Below are 20,342 nucleotides of genomic sequence, written 5' to 3' on the forward strand. Positions count from 1 at the left end.
GTTTTTTACCGGGTAACCTGGCCCCCCCTCTTCCTAAAAATCAGTGCCGCTCGATTCATGGTTCATACACTGGGGTCCTGGGGCTGTGAAGGAGAGCGGACCTTTGGGTCTGACCAGCTTTGTTCACTCCTCCTTCCAGTTTGTGCGGTTGGCTTTAATCTGTGGAGCCCTGGGCACCCCCGAGATGCACAAAAACGCTTAACTGGTCCTCCCATAAACAAGCACGTTGACGGCCAACCTAGAGGTGCCTTCTGCCCAGCCTGCCAGCCAATCGAATGAAAGAGCTCGAGGGGGTGTGGTAAGGGCGTGGCCAACTACTGATTTGGGGCTCGGGAGGAAGGACTCAAATCAAGTTTTTGCTCAATGAAACCTCATGATCTGGAACTGAGCAAAGAAAAGAGAGCCAGTTCTTAGTAAATATGAACTTCGCAGAAATACAGCAGAGCCTCTTTGGTGTTGAAAAGATCGTTACTTATATCACATTTGTTAACGGGGAAATGCAGAAGCGGAAGAATCTTAAGAGCTGCCTTCCTTTCATCTCTAGGGCCCTAAGAAGTTTATGGGCCAGTAATCGGGGGAGGAGTATCAGTATTCCAGTGTTGTTTATGCCACATTGGGCTCATTTATAAATGACCGTTCTTTTCTGTCAGCCACATTTAAAATGTGGTTTCCAAACAGACTGTAGAAAAAGATCTTTCTCTTTACAAAGAAAACTGGAGCAATTTCCAGTGCTCAGGAATGGCAGTTGCTTGGAATTGTGTTTTAAATGAACAATCACTAGCTTAATGATATACAGAATTTTATTTTATAAATCTGTATTGACACCACCCATATATGTGACCTTGACAATAACTACCACCTTGAATCTTAGTTTCTTCATTTTGTAAAGTAGCAATGACCATTTAGATCAGGCAGCTAGTACTGAAAGATATCAGAAGCTGTCTTATCCAACCCCCTCATTTAAAAAAAATTTTTTTAATTTTTTAGGCAGTTGAGGTTAGGTGACTTGCCCAGGGTCACACAGCTAGTGTCAAATGTTTTGTCTGAGGCTGGATTTGAACTCAGATCCTCCTGACTTCAAGGCTGGTGCTCTATCCACTGTGCCACCTAGCTGCCCACGTCCAAACCCCTCATTTTAAAGATTCAAAAACTGAAGTCCAGGGAGGTTGTGATTTGTCCAAGGTCACACACATAGTGTCAGAAGCAGAATATGAGCCCACGTTCTCTGACTTCAGAGCCCCTGCCCTTTTGAAGATTCCAGTGTTATGTCCTGAGGATGGGTTCTTAGGCCTAAGCTATTTAGCTTTTTATTTTTTTATTTTTTTAAATCAGTGACTTAATTTGAACAAATAGGTGGCATACTTACTTAAAGACATCTCTAAGGGATGAGCTAGAAGAGTAGGCAGCCACGATCTGTAAGATAATAGCGGTCTGTTTACCTCCCTTGCCAGTTTTAGTTTTAAAACCTATAAGGTCAAATTTCTTTTTGTTCATCTTTTTAAACAAAGGGGAGCTGCGTACAATGTGACACAATTAGAGCTTAGTGCAAAGTCATCATATCTTCCTCTTGTTGCTGCAGCAAAATCCTTTAACACCGAAGTATTGAATTTGGCAGCAAAAATGGGTGACTTTTTATAGTACAAATACTTGTTAAGGAATCTAGAGTAGCTCAATTCACTGAACACTTAAAAAGCTTGAAACAGTTCTGGGAGAGATGATACTCAGAATTAAATACTTTACATTCAAAGCATTAAGATTTGAGGAATATCCTCTTCTGTGTAGTATGTGAACCCCTACCACTTTCCCCCCAAAGCACAAAGAAACTAGATCTTTCGAATGAGTTCTTAATTTTTGTGAGTGGTTCATCTTGGCTCTGCATCTATTATATACGTACATATGTATGTGTGTGTGTGTGTGTGTGTGTGTGTGTGTGATAAAAACCAATTTTTGGACTTCCTTTTAGAATTCTTTCAGAAACAAATGAGATATTCCATGATACAAATCATACAGTGTTAGAATATGAAACTTTACTCACTTTACAGAATATGCTTAGCCCCAAATAACTTGACTGTTTACAGAAATCAAGTTTACACTGAAAGGATGAAAGCAGTAACTCACATTTATGTGTCAACTTGAAGGTTTGCAGTCCTTTTCACACAAAGAGGTCAAATGATTTGCCCACGGTCACACAATTGGCAAATGTTAGGTCCAGAATTTTAAACCCAAGTCTTTCCTGACTCCCCAAGTTCCATTCTCCGTACACAGCATTACACTGTTGGAAGAATTTAGAACAGACCTCGACAACCTGTGGCTCTCCAAAGGATTTAGGAAGGCTCATTGGGTCACAGGTTGTGCAGGTCTGATTTAGAAGAACCTGCTGCAGAATGATATTTTGGGGGGGGTGTTTTTTTGTTTTTTCCTCTAGGCAATGGGATTGACTTGCCCAGGCTCACACAGCTAGTGGCAAGTGTCTGAGGTCCCATTTAAACTCGGGTCCTCCTGACTTCCAGGGCCTGTGCTTTATCCACTGCAGAGTAATATCTTGATAAGATGTTTTGAACCTCAAACATTTCTTCCCAGGGTGACTACTTTGACAGAGATAGAGCTCATTTATATGTATTAGCTTTGGAATATTTGCTTTCTTATGTTACTATATATTTTTAAATGTAAAAATGTTTTTATATGCAATATTTTATATTTAAATTTTTATATAAGATTTTATACAAATTTTGCCCATAGAACAAATTTCCTTCCCATTCATGTTTCATTTGTTGAGTTTATTTCAAAAACAGGTTAGTGTTGTTTATATTTAATTCTATGGAAGATTATTTCTAAAATGTATTTGCAGTATGTACACATAGGTATACATACTGGGCATAATTTAACTTGATTTCTCGTCCCAACTTGATTCTTACACTCAGAATTTGGGCTGGGGGATGTTATGGGTATCGTGTTTTCTTAAACACTTAAAAATATATAATAACTCTAAATGTTGAATCTTTAGGGTTTGGGGTTAGTATACAAGCTACAGTTATTAAATATTGATACTGTAATGACTTATGACTTTTTAATTTATATACGAGGACTAATTTATATACTAGGATGTAATCAAAGACATTGTTAGATATTTGCTATCTAATTTTAGATATTTTCAGGAAACAGTACAGATTCTTTAATATCTCTGATAAATACTTTGTGATAATACATTATTTTGATTCTTTTGTTATTAATGATTTTCTTTAGTTTTTCTAAGTAATCATTAGGATCCTAGATTTAGAGCCAGAAAAGACCATCAAAGTCATCTGGTCCAGTGGTGTCAAGCTCAGAAAACAGTAGCCACGAAAACCAGACATGGGGTTTCTTATGAGTGCATTTTGACTTAGAAAACCACGTTTATATATTTTTTATTTTTTTAGGTTAATACACCAACACAGTAAAATCAGTTAGGAACTACATTTTAAATCTGGTTCTGGCCTGTGAAGTATTGTGGGTCACATCCATCTGACAACCCTAATGCCATCCAACTCCATTCTGCGGTGGAGGAAATGGAGTAGCCGAGAGATTGACTTTCCCAAGGTCACAATTTTAGAGGCAGGGTTTTGAACCCAGGTGCTGACTCCCAAACCTGGTGACTTTTCTACTACATCATGCTATTATCCCTAGTAAAATTCTGACACTCTTAATTCTTTTTGAAGGTCACCGTAACAGCTCTTTCATTTACCTCTTTTTTTACCAAAGAAATCCTAGTAGTTACTCTTTCAGGGACTCTTCTTACTATGTACTTCAGTTACAAATCTCATGATAAACATGAATATACTGAATTTCTTTGTTCTTGCTAAGTAACTCTTATAAGCCAGAATGCAAAAAGAAAAGACAGCAATATGACAAGTAAATAAGCTGAAGTGGCATCTTTTGAAAGACTTGAAGTGCTAATAACTTTATAAAAGGAGAGATCTTTGATCTACATAGGAGCTGAAAAATTGGGCTCTCTACTCATGAGTTTCTCCCTATTTGTTATAAATCTTTACAAATTATTCAACTTGAAATGTTAGCATAAAACTTGGAAAACTTACTGGACAGAATGAGAGAAATTCATTTTCCTAGTGAGTCTAGCTTACCCTTGTTCAGATTTCATTTGGCTAGGTTCTAATTGCTGAAAGATTTCATCAGGATGATACCCCAGTACATGTTCTAAGAGCCCTCTACCTGACACCAGGTTACATGTTCTAATAATATTGGCCAAACTAGATTATAGGTTGTTGTCCTTGTATTTCTTAAGATTTCACAGGAGGTAAATGACTGTGATATGACCCATGGATCAAAAATATGGGGCAGTGATGACCTGTGCAGAAAGACAAACATTTAATGCCTACTCATCTGTCCGTGTAAAGTCAACCTAACAAGTACACAGGCATCACTAATAGTAAAATGACGAACATTGTACTTTAAACCTCAGTACCATGGCAGTTTTTAAGAAAGCACCTTTTTTGTTTAAAAAAAAACAACAAAAAAAAATTGTGTGTGTGTGTGTGTGTGTGCGCGCGCGTGTGTGCGTGTGCGCCCAAACTATGACCAAGTGAGACTTGGACTATTGTTGGCCAATCAGTGAGAGCCAGTGATTCGGGTTTAAGGCGTGGTTCTTAAGAAAGAAATCTATGCTGTAAACCCCAACATATCTTGCCAAGGTTTCAGTGATCAAAATTTACATTCCTTGGGTCTTCCATCCTAGATAGATAGATAGATATGTATATATTTTTTAAATTAGGTAGAAGGGGCCATTCTTTGCCTCATTTCTTACCTAGCCTTACTCACTGAATGGCCATTGCCTCAGTCAAATTGAGACCTGGGAAAGACCTTAACGAAGGCCAAGGCCTCACACTGCATCCAGGGCCATCTCCAGGTGTCCTGAACTGTATCTGGCCACTGGACCCAGATTGCACTGGAGGAGAAAATAAAGCTCATTAACTTGGCACAACCCTCTCTCACTTAAATCCAATTCACTTGCAGGTCCCCTGACTCCTTTAGGGCCAATGTTCTTTCGGTAGTTTTAATTTTCCTTCATGTTATTTGTATGGTTATTGGGTAAATTGTTTTCCTGGTTCTGCCCATTTCCTATTTCATAAAGTTCTCCCTATGGTTCTGTGAATCAGTAATACTCAGGTTTCATGCAACAGAACAACATTGCATTTTATTCATATACCATACTTTATTTAGCTGTCCCTCGATTGATAGACATCTGTTTTATTTCCAATTATATATAAATATATAATATATATTATATTAATATAATCTCTGGGTTAAAGGGTCTGCATAATTTATTGACTTTGAAAGTGTGGTTCTAAAATTGTTGTCCAGAATGGTTTAACTAATTCGTAATAACATTCTTTTATCTTAGAGAGAGCAATGAACTTTAACGAAATGGTTTTTGAACAGTATCTGATCAATCACTAATAGAAATTGTCTGAATGAAAACTATCCTAAATGGAGCTAGCCTTTAACTGAGATTCCCTACCACATTTCCTAGGAATAAATAGACAAAATTATATGGTTTTCTTAAATGAAATTTTTTCATTCAATGACTGTGAAAATCTCTGAGCCAATTCTCAACATTTTCTCCCGAGATCTGAAAGTGAACAAAGCAGCCTCAAAGATCTTATCCAGAAAAAGAGCTAAAATTGCCAAGGTCACTTTGTTCCTAATGTTGGAAAAATGAAATGTAGCCTTAACGGTCTGGTTTGGTGGTATCTTTGTCTCTACAGTGATGGTAGTTTCTCTTAAAAAAAAAAAAAAGGAATGGTTGTCAAAAGCAATATTTCTTCATACTTTCTAATACTAAAGCTAAAATGACAGTGTTATAAGAGCAAAGGCAGAGGACACTGTTGAAAACAAATGTAAATGTTTTATTGCACAAAAAGCAGTTAAGAATGCTCCTTATGCCTTCCTGGGTGCCATGTCTTTTGTTAAAGCAATTATCAAGAAAACAAATTAGCAATTGTATTCATGCAACAAATTTTTTAATAAGAAAGAAAGTGCATTATGCCATCTGCCCTTTGGCAGTCTGGTGAAACCTATGGAGTCCTTGGAAAGATGTTTTTCATGGCAAAAAATAAAACTCAAAGGATTATAAAGGAAGCCAATTATGTTGAAATGCAGTTTTAAAAGTTCACAGGCCTCAGATTCAGAATACCTGCTCCTTCCCCATGAAAGCACAGATTTAGACCCCAAAAAAATTACTGTAACAATATACAGTACCTTTTTGGAGACTCATGCAAAGAGCTAAGACAAGTTTTTAATTTTTAAAGAGTAAGTAGAGCATCTAAGACATAATTTATTTCAGTAAACATTTATAAGTATCTGCTAGGAGCAAGGCAATTTTTAGGCAGTATTCCCCAGCTAAGAGTTTAAAAGGAATAATTTTTAAATAGTATTCTTTCTCCCTGTCTCCCCTCAGCCACCTTAAAAAGCAAAGGAGTGTGTTTTAGTTAGCTGTGAACTTCTTGTTCTTTCCCTGAGAATCACACTATTCTTTATGGAAGTCTTTAAGAGTTTCCAATTTTTCAGAATTACTTCCTTTGCTAGAAGTTGAATAGATGTGACCCAAATAAAGATTTAGTAATGCCTGCCCAAGTTCATTAGGAGCGCAGCTCTTTTTTTCTGTTTCATCATGAGCAGAAAGTAGAGAGGAATACAGCTTAAAATGTATTTTTGAGTCCAGGCCAAGTTTTAATAAAGGGGCAGAATCAAGTGAATATTTGTATGTGACTTTAATAAAATTTTGCCTTACAAATAATTATTAATTATTTGCCTTATTAAGTAAAACAAACTATAGTCCGTGTTAAGCGTTCATTCCAGGTGAAGGCAATTCTGATAGTTCTGATTTCTAAATTGATATAGGTAACATAGAACATTCTTTAATTTTGTATGAATTAATTATTACTACTTTAGCATTCTCTAAGGATCTATAACTTAATTGATTAAGTATGCATTCTATAGGAACAGATGTCAACACCTCTAAATCTTAGATGTTCTTTGAGCATTTTTGTGGCCTCCAGATTTCATCACCTTCACTTGATCTCTTGGACATGGTCTACAATACACCAAATGCAGCCAGGCTGGGCCTGACAGCAATCAAGAGTTATCACCATGTTCTTACTAGCTGGCACATGACCATGCCATAATGAGGCATTAGACCAGAACTTCAGTGAAGGCTTTATGCATAATAAGTAGACACTAAAAAAATGCTCATTAGATTGGGGATAAAGTTGGATGAGCAGAGCAGGACCACGTTAGGAAGGTTCTGGAGAAGAACTGTAGAACCTGAAGTAGAAGGAACTTGGGGAGGCCATCTGGTCCTACCTGTCTATACCTGAACAAGAAATCCTCCAACAAGCTGTCTTATAAGTGATCACACAGTTGATGCATCTACCTTTACCATGCCTTTGCTGGTGAGGTTTCTGTTAAATCCTCATCTCTTCCACTACATTATTGCCTGAACCTTAAATGCAGGACCTCACTGCCTTACACCTCTATGATAAGGACATAAGACTTGTATTTGGAAGGAACCTTAGATTATCTGATCCAGTGGTTGTCAGAGTGTGGTCTAGGGACTCCTGAGTCCCTGAGACCCTTTCAGGGTTCTTTGGGGTCACAACTAAACATGGTAAACATCGATAGATACAACGCCACATACAGAAATTCATGGGGGGGGCAGTGTCCTCAGTTTTTAAGTGTATAAAAGGATCCTGAGATCAGTCCAATCCCTTCATTCCATGAGGAAAGTGAGACCCAGAGTTTCCTGGGACTTGCCCAAGACTGCACGAAAGGCAGATCAAGAATCAAAAGAGGCCCCATATACACACCAAGTATTTTGAACAATAATTTTTTGTAGTAGAAAAGAACAGAAAACAAAGTAGATGCAGATGCCCGTGGATTAGGCTATGGCTAACCAAGTTGTGATACATTAATGTGATAGAATATTGCTGTGCTATAAGAAATAATGGATATGAAGAATTCCAAGAAGCATGGGAAGACTTACTACGTGAAGTGACACAAAGAAGAACAGTATAGAGGACAACAGCATTAAACTAAACGCTGCAGAATTATAATGACCAAGTTTAGTCCTGAAGAAGAGAGAAGACTGCATTGTCTTCCTCTCTGTAAGATGTAGGAAACTGGTGTGGAGAGCCTTACGTAGACTGTTCAACCGCAGTGTACTGGTTGGTTTTGCTGAACTGCTTTTCCCTCTCCTTTTAGAGAAAATTATCGTAAGGTTTGGAGAGCAAGGGGAGATCTAGCTAGTGGTAATTAAAAACCAAACAAGCCTATGGCTTTGTTTATTTCACTTACCTAGTTACTATATGATCTGTCATAAAAACAAATGCCAGTTTAAGGTGGGGGTGTTTGTGACTCATAACCAGTGAAAGCAAGAAAAATTCAAACTGGCTATAGTTTTAGTCATTTTGTTGTCAACATTTTCCCCCATGTCACTATAGCAACAAATTGACTTTCATCTCCCCTGAAAGCTGTATGTACTGTCATTATTATTGTCATTTGGAACTATCGTTTTATCAGCTATGTCACCAGAGGTTTGTGTATGCTTTTATTTTAGGTGATCACAAAATGCAGTAAGTGGTTTTGTTCCATATTTCACTATTTTAAAATCTTAAATATTGGAAAAGTCACATTTACTGTTTCCAAGGTGTTTTGCATAATGCTGTATATTGACTTTGACTCCCTTTGAATGCTAAGTGTTATTACAGGTATTTTATATTTTGGGAAACTAAAGCCACAGTGAATTGTAGAAGCTGAATGAGTTTTGTGAAGGGACACAGAACACAGCAAGTGACTTCAAACTCTCACCCCAAATCCTCTGAGTCATACAGGCCCGTTAATGTTTCTTACACATTGCCTTTTAGTATAAATTTATTTGGAAGTAGTTTTTAAACCTGCAGACTTTAATTATAAACTTCCTAAGACATTAGGCTCTGTGTGTATGTGTGTGTTTTTAACCCTTTATTTTAAAATTCCATTGTCACTAAGCATGCTGTATCACTTGTGTTCCAGGGTGGAGAGTAGACCTTTTTGACAGTAGATCCTGGGTGTGGGCCGGAGACCAACACCCAGAGAGAGGATTTAGGCTTTCTACTCTCCATTATCCTCTCTGGCTCATTATGCCCTCACCCCAGAGACCCGAGGGGAAAAAAAATCTCTTACATATTAGGTTTGGCTAATGACTAAGTTCTCTTCAAGAGTATTAATAGGGTCACTTCTAGAAAAGTCATTCATTATGTAAAGTAGTAGATAACAATATAGCATCGTTATTTTCTTTTACCACAAAAAAAATTGGCCCAGTAACCCATCATTTCCAGTATATTCTCTTGGGAAGTAGGAAAGACTCCCTGCTGAATAGATACTTTATATTTACCTCAGATCTGTAATATCTGAGTGGAAACTCAAGAGCTGCATCTCCTGGCCAGCCAGGCATGAATGGCTCATCCACTTGGTGGTGGTCATCTCTTTCGATTAGGTGATAGTTGTGGAAAGCATCTCACCTCCAGTCAGAACTTGGAAAGCTAACCTGTCTCCTGAAACTCTTAGGATGGACCACCATTATTGTCAGCTCTAAGATTTGCTCTTTGGCTCCCTATTCTTTAGAAAAGAAGCAGCCAGAAGCTTGAGCTGTAGTCTTAAGGAGAGAGGTGGAGAGAAAGAGCAGAAAGAAATCCTCTCTTACCCCCAGTAAGTCTGAGGGAGAGCTGTCAGACCCCAACGACACAATGGAAAATGGGAGTCAAAGGCTTTGCTCTCTCCTTTTAGGGTACTGAGTAAGCAACTCTTCCTGGCTTCTTTGGCACTGCCCCTTCCCACCCCCACAAAGTGCTAGTCCTTCCCTGCTGATAAGCTAATGGTGGTGAAAGGGGCCAGGCACAGACAGACTCTATGCTGTGCCTATCGTAGGTCCCTGACCACTGAATGGAGGGCTTCCCCTATTCCATTATATAGGTAAACATTGAATGTTACTATTTTTCCTCTAAGTTAGCTAGGATATACAAATCATTTTGGTTTAGTAATCAGTGATTAAAATGAAAGCATGATGGGAGTTAAGCTTAGACAATGCACAAACAGCATACTTTCCCCAAAAGTTAGAATTTTGTGTTGAGCCTTATTTTGAAATAAAGAATTATTAATAAATGTTATTTCCCTTAAACAATTTTTTAACCTCATTTACTTAACAGTATTATGATTTTCCTCAATTAAAAAAAGTTATTGGTTTAACTCTTGAGTAGAAATGAATAATTTCTGTTAGTTACAAAGGGTAATCACAATCACTAAGATCTTGTGTTAGAAGGGAAAAGGGGGAAAACTCCCCTTTTGTACTGATGTCCTAAAGTTGTTCCTTCACAGTTGATTATTTTGTGAGCTTGAGGACAAGAACTGTTTTTTGGGGTTTTTTGTAACTCAAGCACTTAGCATAGTACCTCAGTGCCTGGCATATAATGGGTGATTAACAAATGTTTAAAGAATAGACCAAAAGCATTTTAAAACATTCCCACTTTTAGAAAGTGCTCTTGAAAGATTCAATTTAGAGGTAAAGCAGATTTTCCTCCCTAACCCACTAGAATGACCGATGTGAAGACAAAAGAAAGTTTAAAACTTTTGGGAAATAAAATGCTTTTTGAAGCTATTAATTTTGTAGCCTTGTCTCCTGCTCTGTTGCTTTGCAGTTGAGTTCTGATTGGGTGTGGTGGTAATTTTTTTTTTTTACTTTGGGTCTCATCCAGTGGAAACTTGAGTGTTTTCCGTAGTAATCCATAGTACAGTCATAGTTGGTTTCTGACTCATGTTATAATTTGCAGGCCTTTTTAATGGACATTTTGTTTTCCTTGTTTTGTAGTCTTTCTGTCTCTCTGGTGTGGAGAATACCCATATTATCATTGGGAATAACTGCTTTTGGTAGCTTGATTATGAACATTACTAAGTCAGTAAATATTTGAATTCCCATTCTGTGTATACTATTTACCTTGCAGAGCTGGGAGAAACAAAGTTTATGCCAGATAATCCAGAAGTCTCCTGAGAAACGGTGGCCTGTAGCTATAGGCTACTCAGCTTGTTAATGTGCTGATGTAGTTTGATTTTTATCTGGATAAGAGTTAAATTCTGAACATAGGATTGAGGCCACCTATGTATGAAATAAAGTCAGCAGATTCACTCTAGCTACTTGTTGGAGGATGGGATTTGTGAACTGGCCCATAACCTGACAAAAAAACTCTGGACTTCAGAGAAATAGCTTTAGTATATTGGCTAATCACAGAAATGCCTTCAATAGGTTATAATTTGTGTCTTTGGCTGTTATAGGCTATCATTTATGCGTCATAGTAGAAGATGATATCCACTATTTTACCTACCCCATTTCTTTTTATATAAAATCATATCTATACATGATATCATTTATTTTGTTTCAGGGGGGAAAGGTGACTTTGGAGATGAATTTGTTGTATGCATTTTTTTCCCCTAAAAATGAAACCTAATGTTTCCTTTATCTGCCATCAGATTTTGGGCCATAGTCAGTGTCTCAGTAGTAATGAGATCATCTTGAATACCTAGTAGCTAAAGTAGTATACATCTTTAAAAGATACATCTGCATAATTCTAAATGCAGTTAGGTACATACAAGTGCTTGCCTGCTTACCTGGTGAGTAAGGGCAGAAGGAATGTTTTTATTTATTATTTATTTTTTTTAAAGACAAGACTCTCTCTTTTAGATTCTTATCAGAATCCTAGGTGAATAATTTTTTAATGTAAATTAAATATTTATAACTGCCTGATACAGTTCTTTCCTGTTCATATATTAAAGACATGAGATTTTTTTCAACATATAAGCAGAGCTGACTTAGTGATCATAAAGACAGGCATAAGCGAAACATTAACCAAAGTTGTCATGAAAGTGTCATTAAGTAATGTCTTAGATAGAATCCAAATAGAGTGGTCCTCCATTTGATTCACATTATGGGTAATATGTGAATTGCATGGAGCCATGCAGGAAAACTCAAATGGAGGACGAGCACCTATTCCTCCTGTTGGGTGGAAAGTGCGAGTCCTGTTATACTGATGGGCTGGGTCTGTAATTTATCAGGAGAAAGTGTCGAGTGGGCTTGGAAGTCACATCAACAAAATGAAGCTGGTTCCTGTTATAGAAAACAATCCTTTTAAATGGCAATGTTCTTCCAGAGGTTCTCTGTCTCTGTAATGAGATGCAATATTAGCTGTGTTGACATGCAATTGAGTATTGCATTTGAGGTTAGGCTGGGGTTTGAGAGCTGTCTCAGACAGTTACTAGCTGGATGAGCCAAGGCAAGTTACTTCAGTAATCATTCTTAGTCAACCAGCATTTAGTAAATGCTTTTTACATGTTGGTTACCATCCTAGACTCTTCTTCTCAAGGGGCTTACCTTCTAACAGGGAAGCAACAAATATTTATGAGTGTGTAGTAACATAAAAGAATAAGTGCAAGATAATTAGGGAGGGCTCTAGTATGGGGTGGGGGGGCTGTTTAAGGCTTAGAAGATGGTACCCAGAGTCTGGAAATGAAGGATCTTGAGGGAGGAGGTTGGTGTCACTGGATCACAGAGCACAATGGAGGAGACAGAGGTTGTAAGATGACTGGACTGGAAAGGGAGAGGAGGGCCCAATTGTGAAGGGCCAGAGGATTGGCCCATCAGAATGACAGAGGATTTTCTATTTGATGTTAGAGATGCAGGGGGAGATGAAATATCAACATCATGGGATTCCAGTGTGTCATAAGAAATGATGCAGGGGTTGATTTCAGAGAAACCTGAGTAGCCCTGTATGAGTGAAGTAGGCAGAGCCAGAGGAGCAGTTTATGTAGTAATAAAGCCTTTAAGAACTATGGTTAATGCACTAATCAGCTACAACTCTAGGAAATATGTGGTGACGCTGCCCACCTCCTTTCAAAGAAGTGATGGATGTAAGATACACAATGAGACACACATTTTTGGACATGACCAATATGAGAATTTTGTTTGACTATATTTGTTATGGTGGGAGGAAGGTGGTGAGGGGAAAGAAAATAAGTACTTAATAGCTATAAAAAATGTATTGTGGGTTTTTTTTTTTAATTTACCTATAGGTCTGTCTTAAAATAATGCTTCTTTAAAACCTATTTTTATTTTTCCCATTCTTATAGGTATCCGTTACAGTACAGATGTTAGTGTGGATGAAGTAAAAGCCTTGGCATCTCTGATGACTTATAAATGTGCTGTGGTTGGTAAGAGAGCTTTCTTGTTTGTGGTAGGATGTTCTAAAAGTGCTCTAAGCTCTTAGAAAAGTGGTGTCTGAATGCTGTTATTTTTATTTATTTTTTAAAATTAATTTATTTTTAGTTTTCAGTAATCACTTCCGTAGGCTTTTGAGTTTTAAATTTTCTCCCCCTCCCTCCCTGTGATGGTGTGCAGTCTGATAGGCTTTACATATACTGAATGTCGTTTTTAACAAGATACTGTAGTAAGGAATTGAAACTAAATTGTCATTAGAAGCATTATTAATTTTTGCAATTTTTAACTGGCTTCTATCTTTACATAAAATCAAAACTTCCTGCAAGAACGCACTGCCTTTTAGTAGGACTGGATTAACTAATAACAAATTTAAGTATGATAGAAATTCTGATTAAACAGGTTAGCCACAAAAAATTCTTACAGGCCTTATTGTATTAAAAAGTTAAAGTGATTTAAGTATAGCTTTGATAGGAAATAATTGTTGATTATTAAGATTTAGGAGAAAGGTTGAATTTTGTATTCAAAATTTGATAACATTTTTATTCAAAGTATTGTTTGTCTTTTCTTTCACATTTTGCTTCAGATGTGCCATTTGGAGGAGCCAAAGCTGGTGTTAAAATCAATCCCAAGCAGTATTCAGTAAGTTCTACCTTTATATGTGAGGATTATAATAATGTTCCCTCTGCCCTTCTTCTGTGTTGCTGTTTTCCCAGCTGATTTCCCCTTTCCCCAGAGGTGAGAGTAATGAACCCTATTGCTTAAAAGACAGATGGAAAAACAAGTAAATTAAGTTACTCATTTGGTAAATTGCCATATGAAAAGTCACCTTCTTGATGGAGCTATTGACCTTTTCCTTACTCAGTGAAGAGGTAGATCCGTGTACATTTGGAAACCACTGTTTTCTCAAATAATTGTTGCTTGCATTGAATTAAACATTTTTTTGTTTGTGATCTATCTCATCCCAGACACTAACTATATAATGGCTTCAAGTCCTTTTGTATTGCTGGGTTTTATCATTTTAAAAAATTGAGTCTTTCTGAAGCAACCATAGCTCATTGTATTTGGGCTCCCTATGAATTCTGAGTTATCTCCAAACCAATTCTGAATGTGTTAGATATTTAAAATATAATGATAAATAGACATAACTCAGACAGTCCTTTGAGTATGACCCTATTGTGAAGAGGTCTCTCAGTTAGCCTGTGATAAGCTGCCTAGAGATTGCAAGTGTGGCTAACCAGTAAAAAAAAAAAAGGGGGCGGACAGGGCCCTTCTGAGGGTCTGGCTGCTTTCAGCTGATTTTGCATATGTGAAGATCTTACCACTTTTAAGGGTTAAATATATAACTGGGCCAAAAATACATCTGTTTCTTTATAGGATAATGAGTTGGAAAAGATCACAAGAAGGTTTACCATGGAACTAGCAAAAAAGGGCTTTATTGGTATGTATTATAATTATTCACTTTAAGAATTTAGTCTGGTTACAGAAGCCAGGGCAGTGGTAGAATACCAAAAAGTACCAAGTACCTTGATTTCATGGGCCCAAGTGCCAGGAGCCATGCCATGGTTCTTCAGTGAGTGGGGAAGGGAACTGAACAAACTGAATGAAAGAGTGATATACTTCTCCTACAATGAAGAGGTTTGTTAGCCACAATGTCTTCCAATGAATAGTGAAGTAGGTGCCCTGAAGGTGATTGGATAGATGTATATCTGAAAGGAAATGAGACACGATTTCAGTGGGTAGCAGCAGAGAGTAGGGCCAGATGGGTAGTAGGCCCAGGAAGCAGTATGTTGATGTTAGCAGAAGGCATCAAGAACTTTCTGTGTCAAAATATGAGCTACCCTTTCCCACTTATGTGGGGCATATTTGTTCCCTGTGTGTGTACCTTCCTCAAATATGCTTGGCCACATGTGTCCCATATAAGTTTATATTTCATACAGATGTTCTATGCATGTATACTCCCCAGTGAGAATGTGGCTATTTTGTGAGAGACTGAGCTTCACATTTATGGGTACCCAGTAACTCTGATTTATGTTGTTGATTTTTCCATCAAACTTTTTTAAAATTTTGATTAAACATATTCACTGAAAAAAAAAGAATTTAGTCTGGCATTCATCTAAATTGATACTGAGAGTTGTACTTTTTTCTGATAAATGTGCATATGCTTAATTCCAAGTGGTGCTACTTTCCATGACATCCGTTAACAGAATAGTTCTAGTTTGCTCCCAGTCAGTCTATGCAATTAGGACAGTAGAGAAATGAATCACAATTGTTTCTTCCATGAAGACTGTATTCAATTAAAAAGCATTTATTCTGTCCTCAAGGAGCTTACATTCTAAGGAGCAAAACAACATGTGCACTATGTACACATGAAAGCAAAGCCCTTTTGTGAGAAGGGACACAGCCCTGTGGTGGGTCAGAAAAGACCTTGTGGAGAAGGCAGCACTTAGCTAAGTTTCTGAGAATTTGAGGGATTCCAAGAGGCAGGGGTGAGAAGGGGGAGGGCCCCTAGGCATGGGGGCCATCCAGTGTGAAGGCGTGGAGTGACTTCATCCCAGAGTACATGGAGGTGAGGAGTATAGAAGAAGACTTGAGATCCTAAAGTCACAGAGAGCTGTTGGAGGTGTGGAGAATGACCCTGAATCTTGAGCTCAGTTTTGGACATGTTGACTTTGAGGTACCTATAGGATGTCCTTTTCAAACTAGACAATGGGCTATTGGCAACTCGACAAGCATGGATCTCAGGAGGAGAGGCTAGGACTAGAACTGGGAATGCTCTTCATAAAGAGAGCTGGTGAGGTCACCAAAAAAGGTTATGGTGAATTAGCAACTAATTACACACATTGTCTTTGCTGATATGTTCAAAAAAAGGAGCTGTGGCTGTACCTTCTTGAGGCATTTATTATACGTGGTCTTAATTCCTGTTAGAAATGATCCTTGAATAGGATTTTTTTTTAATTTTAAAAAATTATAACCTTGCTGTTCCTAGAAGCAAAGGAAAAAAACCTGGTGGCTTAAGATAGTTACTTGAAACTAGCCCTTGAGCCATCATTGACAGATTGGATGAAAAGCTGGTCATTGTACTTCCCTGCGTCAAGCGTCGCTTAGCCTTTCAGTGCCCACATTCTTTCAGACTGTCATTCTGCAGCCCAGGTACCCATCTGCATTGGCAGAGGGAGTTTTTTCACTGGAAGTTTCCCATGCCAGTCAAAGTCATAGGTCCAGTTGAAAAGAGGATGGGAAGTGGGCACAGGGCAATCTGAAGATTGTCTGGGCATTGTCTGGCCATTTGTTAGCTGGGACAGACCTAAGGACTATCTGCATCTCTCCCAGTTAATTCTGGGTCCTATTTGCTTGTTAATCTTAGGTAGATTTTACCTTAATTGGTGTAGTACTTTAGAATCTACAGAGCACCTGTCTGGAGTCTCCCTCTTTGTTTCTTCCTTATGACATAGAGGTGACTCTGGGTGCTTCAGGCCTATGTCAGGGGCTCTGAGTATGGGCTCAGGAATAGACATTGGCATCTGAGGATCAGCCTTGCTTATCATTAGAGGCTTGACTGGCCACCAGTTTTTTGGCCACAGCAATTTATTTATGTAAAGTGCTTCGCAAAGTTTAAACAACTATATAAAAGTTATTTATGTAAATTTATAAGTCATGGGGTGATTTTAATCTGCATCAGTGATGGAAGTATCCATAGTGATGAAACCATGAAGTCATCTCATCTTTGATTAGATCTGAGTATGAGGGAATAGAGTTTCCAGGTTAGTCTGTTTCTACCATTTCTAGTATTTGTCCCCTTTTCACTTAAAGTGTCCCCCAATCAATTCTTATCTGGACTGTTAGCTTCCCACTAGTCATCCTGCCTCTGGTTTTTCCTCCTTTCAATCCAATTTTCATTTAACTGCTAAAGTAATCTTGACACATACACGTTGATCAGACCATGTCACTTGGCAGTCTGAGAACTCCCTGGCTTGTGATTGCTGAAGAATAAGATAGGAACTCCCTAACCTGGAATTGAAGGGCTTCCGAAATCTGGCTCAACTTCACCTTTTCAGCCTTATTTCCTTCTAGACTGCTTTTCTACTCACTGCCTTTGAGCCCAACTGGACTGCAAGCTGGTCCCTGGTGGCAGACATCCTGTACTCTTCCCTCAAGTATTTTCCTAGACTCTCTGCCATGTCTAGAATGTACTCCTTTAGTGTCTCCACCTGTTGAAATCCCTCTTTTCTTCAAGACTTCTATCAGGTACCACATTTTCCACGAAACCTTCCATGACTTGCACCCCCAGCTGAATGATCTTTTCCTCTTAGAATTTTCATGAAACACTTTATCCGTGTTTGTCTTTTGCCCATTTCACATAGTTCTGCCTTGTATAATGCTTAATGCTATAGACCCCTTATAGACGGTAAGCCCCTTAGGGGCCAGGGTCTGTTTTTCTTTTTTGTCTCCCTGTTGCATTGTGGGAAGTAGGCACCTAATGGGAGTTGAACTGAACCAAAACACTTTTGCCTTGTCTACATGGGTAACTTTTTATCCTTTAAAAAAACTCATTCTTTTAAGAGTAAAAAAATAAGCTTCTTTTCACATCAGGTATTAAATTTTAAGATTGGAAATACAATCTCTCTCCTTCCCCATATCTTCTCCCTTTAAAAATAACAGTAATAAGGGGCAACTAGGTGGCGCGGTGGGATAGAGCACCAGCCCTGAAGTCAGGAGGACCTGAGTTCAAATGCAGCCTCAGACCAAACACTTGACAGTAATAAAAAATAGTAATGATGTGAAATTGTATACATTTAGAAACATGACTAATTTATGGGAGAACTAAGGAAATGGATCACTTAAGGTCTTGTTATCAATCTTCCTCAACAGGTCTGAGGATATTTTAGCTAAACTATTTAGTAGTGTCTTCAGTGAAAAGAACACAGCTGCCATATTTTATTATGGTGGATCCCTTTGTGATAGTGATACCAGGGAACATTTTGTGGGAGTACATAGTTGTCCCCCTTGACAAGCTTCAAAGGTAAAGTACACCATATAAAAGTAGGTGAACACCTTATCTCTAGCTTCTTTAATAAGTATTGTAAATTAATTTTTCTAGGTTCTTAGGCCTACTTGTACTTTCAGACTGTACCATGTATGGTAAATAAATAATGACCCCTATATTCTTAAAATTTGCTATAAAAGGTGAGAATAGCAGTCATCTTGGTCATAGAATACAGAATTTTGAAAATAGTTACTGGATAAACCATCCATAGGTTACCAGTTTTCAAAGAATAAGAGAACAATAAAAATGTGCCTAAAACACTCTTAGACATTGTGTATTTTTCAGTTATTTGGAAAAGTGCTTTATCATCATGCAGTACTTTGGAGTCACCCCTGTGATTATCACTTAATATGTTATAATTGATTATATTTTTGTAAGAAGGAAGTAAATAATGAGAGTTGACAAAAAGTGGGAAAATGTTTTTTACCATATTTCTGTTTATTATTTGCCCCAAAACTAATACTTTGAAGTTTCTAGTATTCTTGAGATTTTTACCTTGATATGCTTCAAGATTCTATAAACTATTATTAATCCTTTTTCTTTTAATTTGTTGGCTTCTCCTTAATAGAAGTCTTCCCATCTGTTGTAGGTCATTTTAGTTGTCTTTTATAGAGGTCTATAGTGGGTCAGTCTGCAGCTTAGAGTCATTTTTCAAAAGTGTATTCTCTTTTAGCACTCAGATTACATTTTCTTGAAGAAATAACACTGTGAATGGTTAAATTTTCAGCTGGTCTACACAGCAGTCCAGATATGCAGCATAATTTTCACAGTGTAAAATTGAGAGAAATTAGGTTTTCTTTCTACTTATTCTCATGTTACAAATTTTTTTTGTCCCTGTGGCAAGGGTTTATTTGAATAGCAAAAGTACTTAACACAGTCTCATTTTTATGCTCACAGCAACCTTGTGAGGTAGATGGTGTGGATGGGCATTATAGCAGATATACAAATGGGGGAGGGGAATGCTGTGCTACCAGAGAGTTAAGTGCATTGCTTTTGTTTGTACAGCTTTCTAGTAGGAGGGCTGGAGCTAGAATACCTTGACTTGTCCCATGTTCTTTCCACTATATCTACCATAAAAATCAGTCTTGCTTGGGTTTGTTTTGTTTGTCTAATTGAGTAATGCACAACATGTTTTTCCAAAAGAAATTTAAATACATTGCTAAATGCTTTATAAGAGATTTTGGTTTTCTGTGTACAGTAAAACAGTAAGTTAAGTCAAGTCATGTGGACTGTTCAAACAAATTTTAGGCTAGATTGGCTTTTGTTGTAAAGGGCTCTTGGTCTTCCTGTCGCTAGCTCATGTTGATTTAGGGTTAAAAATTGATTGCATCGGCCTTTGTCGTTTGCAAACAGGGCCTGGTGTTGATGTCCCTGCCCCTGACATGAGCACAGGTGAAAGAGAAATGTCTTGGATCGCAGATACCTATGCCAGCACCATGGGACATTATGTAAGTACCAGAGGAGGGTTCGGTTTTAAATGGTTTCATTTTACTGGACATCAAATTGTCTCTCTTAGGAAGCAGTGTATTTTGGTGGATGTACACAAATCTTCCTGTTATGCTTTTTTTTTCTTTAAGAGGAGAGTGGTCCCTGACACATTTTACACCCTCAGTGTAGGGGAAAAGAGATTTATTTGCTTGGTACTTCTTGTCTAGATTACAGTGCGGGCATACCTTCTCATCTATAGAATTATTGTGCATCTCCTCCAGAGGTACTCTGGAAGTCCCAGGTCATTCCCTAGGTGCCCAGTGTACAATTGCCTTCCATCATCTCTTGCTCTCACCAATATGCGTTTCCTCCCTTTTCTGCTTAATGAGGCTGAAGTCATCATTGGTGATAGGTTGCACATGCAGACTGATGTCTGTTTTGCATCTCTTGCACTCTGGGTCACCCACGGTTTCAGTTTTTCACAGCACGTAATGTTCTCTGATTTACCACCATACAGCATTACTGGGAGATTTTTTTTTTAAGCTGATCTGTGACTTCTTTGGTATAGGGAAGTTGCAT

At 37.9% G+C, this 20,342-nt stretch overlaps 1 protein-coding gene across 1 annotated transcript in view; it reads left to right on the forward strand.

Annotated features, from left to right (window-relative positions):
• GLUD1 (glutamate dehydrogenase 1) overlaps positions 1-20,342 on the forward strand; it is a 37,546-nt gene that overhangs the window by 1,003 nt on the left and 16,201 nt on the right. The window contains exons 2-5 of the mRNA XM_020996904.2: positions 13,204-13,284; positions 13,875-13,930; positions 14,666-14,729; positions 19,689-19,783. Coding sequence (XP_020852563.1) covers positions 13,204-13,284; positions 13,875-13,930; positions 14,666-14,729; positions 19,689-19,783 — 296 coding nt within the window. The remainder of the gene's footprint in view (positions 1-13,203; positions 13,285-13,874; positions 13,931-14,665; positions 14,730-19,688; positions 19,784-20,342) is intronic.

The sequence above is a fragment of the Phascolarctos cinereus genome, unplaced genomic scaffold (assembly GCF_003287225.1).
Source record: "Phascolarctos cinereus isolate Bilbo 61053 unplaced genomic scaffold, phaCin_HiC Scaffold_3;HRSCAF=262, whole genome shotgun sequence".
NCBI lineage: Eukaryota > Metazoa > Chordata > Mammalia > Diprotodontia > Phascolarctidae > Phascolarctos > Phascolarctos cinereus.